At 34.1% G+C, this 4,740-nt stretch overlaps 1 protein-coding gene across 2 annotated transcripts; it reads right to left on the bottom strand.

Annotated features, from left to right (window-relative positions):
* LOC120130122 (transcription factor bHLH74-like) lies at window positions 1-3,206 on the bottom strand. Of its 2 annotated transcripts, XM_039147449.1 has the most exons (9): window positions 2,739-3,206; window positions 1,847-2,655; window positions 1,509-1,745; window positions 1,361-1,426; window positions 1,206-1,274; window positions 717-788; window positions 496-642; window positions 337-418; window positions 1-262 (listed from the first exon to the last, which is right to left on the bottom strand). In XM_039147449.1, exons 2-9 carry the CDS (start codon window positions 2,429-2,431, stop codon window positions 240-242), a joined length of 1,281 nt encoding a protein of 426 aa, XP_039003380.1. In that variant the 5' UTR covers window positions 2,432-2,655; window positions 2,739-3,206; the 3' UTR covers window positions 1-239. The 2 variants fall into 2 exon arrangements, with proteins under 2 accessions (XP_039003380.1, XP_039003379.1); XM_039147448.1 differs by having other exon boundaries at window positions 1,847-3,206.
* Window positions 3,207-4,740: the final 1,534 nt, after the last annotated feature.

Genomic DNA, 4,740 nt, shown 5'->3' with positions numbered 1-4,740 from the left:
TTTTGCAATCCATCAAAGCCCCTAGAGAACACCACATTTAGCAAAACCAAGAATCCCATCATCTTCATCTTTGGTCCTGAATATACACATCATCTTACAAGTTAGAACTTAAAACCACTATACACGCCTCTGAATAATCCTTTCTTTTCTTTTTCAATTCTCTTGTCCACTCAACTTGAAACGTTTTCAATTCTTGGTTAGCAGGAACTAAGCATTTTCATTCCAACTTCTTCCTCGTATCAAAGCCCAGATTTTAATCCACCTGAAAACGATACCAGCTCCAGGTTAAAACATGCCAAACCAGTCTAAAATACCATACTTGAATGAATAAAATACCATTTGGTCCCAAACTGTCCATGCCTGGACTCGAGTCGAACCCCATTTGAAGAATATTTCGAAGCTCGTTGTCTAGTACAGTCTGTAAACGGAAATGTGTTTGAATCATATGTTTTGATGAGAAAAAGAGAAAAAGATTTTGATCCTTTGAGTTAATACCTGAGGAGGCAAGGGAGGGAATTGAGGATTTGTACTTGGGATGCCTGGAATTGTTCCAGGAAAGATACCAGAGGAGAAAGGGCATGATGAGTTTATCGCAGGACCGATTCCGAGAACTGCTGCACTTCCGCCTCGTGAATAAAGAATCTATTACAGGAGAGTGTAAGGATTCATAACCATCACTCATAGTATCATTTCTCTATAATGAAATATTAACTTACATCTTTGGATAAAATTCTCTCTAAATCTATGTTTAACTCTGGGTTGACGGTGGCCAGTTTCATCGACAAGAACTGTAAAGAAAAAATGTCAAGTCACTGAAACATAGCACATTCAGGTCTAAGTAACAATGTCACAATCACTGATTCACCGATACTACTTCGCCAAATTCGTTCATACATGTAAAATTGAATCGCATAAATTCATGTCCTAACCATTTAGTATAGTACTGCAATACAACATTCGCAAAGGAGGTGCTCGTATTTAGCTACTGGCCTAAAGCCGAAGATTTATTACTTTTTACTGAGGAATGACAAGTTAATCTTGATTGAAAGTTTTAATATAGCTCCTTAATTGTATCAGTGAGAACCAAAGTATTATGCCACAATAACATCTCAGGGAACTAAAGCAAACGATAATTTACATTAAACTTCTTACGCTGTTACGAAAAACCATAGAACAAAAACATAGTGACAGTCATGGTTTCATACCTCAACCTGCCGTTGCAGCGACTGGACATAGTTGATAATCTCATCGAGCATTACAGCTTTCCCAGTAATCTAAAGCAATGAAACCACATCAAATAACCGAGATCCATTTTCATTTTGAAAAAAAGTCTATGATGAACCCATGACCCTATAGTTACCTTATTGCATCCTGGTACAAGTTCTTGAAGAAATCTCATTCTCTCACTTATCTTTTCCCTTCTCACCTGCAATTATGAAGACTACTGGATTCAATATGAAGTTAAGGACGCAAAACATTGTTCTTTCGATATGAAACCCGTAAGTTACCCTTTCTGCCAGGCTGTGACTGTTAGTAGCCTGCCCCCTTCTAGCTCTCACATGGATGTAATTCTCTTTAGGAGCTCCTTCCCCAGTTTGAGAACCGTCTTTAACTTGTTTTGCAACTTGCTTGCCACGTGAATTCGCACCCGATTCTTGTTTGGTTTTCAGTTTCTTTGCATCCTGTCTTTTCGGAACATCACAGCTCTCTCCCGAAGGATCCTTCTGCCGCTCCACGTCCGCATTCTAACACAAATAACAAAGCCAATTTACCAAGTCAGTGGTGTCGTTGATTATCATAATGCTGGAAAGTTTTGATACCAACTGTGATTGAATCAACAATATACCTGGCTTGATTCAGGCACTCGTTTTCGACACTTTCCATTGGAGGCAGCACCTACAACTCCATCTGAAATTTGGCGATCCTCACGAGATTGCGTACAATTCGTCGAAGCCCTTTCAATGCCACCATCATGGTTCAGAGAATAACTTGGGAAACCCTGGATGTTGGCAACCTGGCTGCTTTGTGGCAGAGTCATTGGACTGACCATTTCCGAAAAATTTCCACTACCAAATCCTGGGAGCTTTGGAACCAGCTCAACAAATCTCGGATTTGATTGATACTGGGAAAAATGGGAAGTCCCAAAAATTCCCTGATTCTCCATCGGAAGAGGGTAATGAGAATTGGCAAATTCACCATGAGAAACCACTGAAGAACCTACAAGGCTTTCACTCTGACTCAATGAAGCAATGGGATCCCAACCAGAGCCGAAGAAAGGATCCGATGAATTCCAAGGCTTGTTATACATGCAAATTGAACTACTCATTGACATTCCATCAACTTTGTCACACAAAGGGTTCATCTCTGAAGATGAACAATTCATAAGGCTCTGGTGTTTAAATCCCACATCATCATTACCACCACTAGCCATGCTTAGATTCCAAGCCAAAAAAAAAAACACCCAAATTCCAAGGAAATCAGCCTATCTACCACTCAAGCAGCTAACCTAGAGCAGTGCTAAGAACATAAAACAAAGACGGAAAGTTGATTTGACCAAAACTAGCCTCTTGATATATAATCTTGGCAGCTTTATAGAACTTACAGAGACCAACTATTTACTTCTTCCAAAAAGCCCCAAGGATCAAATCTACTCTGCTGCAAGGCAAAGAAAAAGGGGTGATTTTTTAAATACCTTAATTTCCAAACAGTAATGGGTCTCAAAATTTGAGGATTTTAACCTTTGATCTTTTCCTTTGTTTGTTTCAACCAACCCAGATCCTAGTTTGAATTCTACAAGCATCAAATTCGCATGTTAAAGACTAGGCAATGGACTAAAAATGACTGCTTTACCAAGATCATATTAAGGTAAAACAACTAAAGTGATCCTAAACGAGAAAACAAGATAAACCCAGATATGTCAATTTGATAATATAAGAAATGAACAAAAACTAACAAAGATTCAAGAGAGTTTCTCAAAATCAAAGGAAGATAATGGTGCATAGATGATGAAAGGCTTAAGGCTTTGATTCAATAGTTCCTTCAGTGAGAAGAAGGAAACATTTGAAGTTTATTACAGAACCTTTGAAAGCATCAAATTCCATTCTTTTTTAAATCTTCTGAGAAATGCAAAAGACAGGCTATAAGGCTAGAGAGAGAAAGCACACAAGACTGTGTTTGATGTATTGTGTGAGAGAGAATTATTAATGATTGAAACTTTGGTTGTTTTTTAAAAGACATACTAACCACTGCCCAACTGCTCTTTGTTCCTAAATTATTACAGAACCTGAGCTCCTTTCCTCCCCCCTCCTTTGTTAATCTTTTGATTTATTTACAAGTTTACTTATACACTTTTTTTATACTTTTAAATACTTTACATTATTTATCTCAGATGCCATTGGAGATGTTCTTCTCTTCACGGCCAAGCTAGCTCGTTTCCTTCTTTGATCATTTTACTTTAATTTTTTTATCCTTACTAACACAATTTCCCAACTATTCTGAGAGTCTTCTCTTTGTTGTTACTCACTTGTTTCTCTCTCACTGCCAACAAACCTCAATTTCTTTTCTGATCTTTTTCCAATAATAAAAAACAATAATTATTCAATGCAAAAAATAATGAAATGAAGGGGAAAAAAATTACAAATGAGGTTATTAGTAAGTATGTGTTCTTATTCTTCTATTTAATATAATTAAATATACATTACAACTTTATGTATTTATTTGTAAAATCTTTCATTCTACTATGAATAATAATAATTGTAATAAAAATGACATCAATGTAATATAACATATAAAGATAATCACTTGACAGTTGAAGGATGAATTTTTTTTAATTCTGTAAATATCGCATATATTTTTTAATCTCATTTGTAGAGTTATAACTCTACGGTTCATACAGTTTAGAATTTTATTCTTTTTAAAAACATAGGAGTTTTACTTTTCTTTTAGTGTAGCTCGTTATTTTTCTTAGTATTTTTTTTGGTAACACTAACTTTAATGTTGGTTAACTATTGTTTGTATTTTTTTTATTTTTCATCTATTTTCTTATATTACTTCTTTTTTTTAATAACTCTATCTTTATGGCTTGATTTTATATGTCTTTATCGCATTCTTCTCTACCTTTTTGACACATTTTCGATCTTCTCTATATGCAATTTTGCCATTCTTTTTTTATTATTATTTTCATGGTTTAATTTGATATTGTCTCGACTGATTAAAATGATGCTTTTTTATTATCTTGTTAATTTGTCTTGCTTTGGACCTTTTGATAAATTTGGATATGTGGTTTGTGTTTGAAGATATAATTTTCTCATGACGCTCGACTCTAATTTGTAATTATCAGTGATCTTTTAGTTACTTGATCTCATGTTGTGATTCGTTTGTCGGTGCACTCAGATCTATTTGCATTTTTATTTTGTTCAAATAATTTGATTGACTTTTAACATTTTTCTTGTATAGTCCTTATATGATATTAAGTGGTTAGTTTCACATTAATGAAGAAATGTATAATTATGTTTATAGTTTACATTTATGATTATAAATTTTCATTGTATTTTTAGATTTTTTTAAATAAAATTCTATTTGTATAAAAATAAACACTACATATCATGAAAAAAAATTCAATTAAAAAATAAAGCACAATAACTTATGAAAAATATTAGAAGAATATTTATTTAGTGCACTGATAGTTAATAATTTCTAGAGTATATGGTTAAAGTTTTATGTTGACTTCCCTTTTCTTAT

Source organism: Hibiscus syriacus, unplaced genomic scaffold (assembly GCF_006381635.1).
Source record: "Hibiscus syriacus cultivar Baekdansim isolate YM2019G1 unplaced genomic scaffold, ASM638163v2 tig00110514_pilon, whole genome shotgun sequence".
NCBI classification, from domain to species: Eukaryota; Viridiplantae; Streptophyta; class Magnoliopsida; order Malvales; family Malvaceae; genus Hibiscus; species Hibiscus syriacus.
Note: the sequence above shows the minus strand (reverse complement) of the source record. Positions and strands in the feature narration are given on the sequence as shown.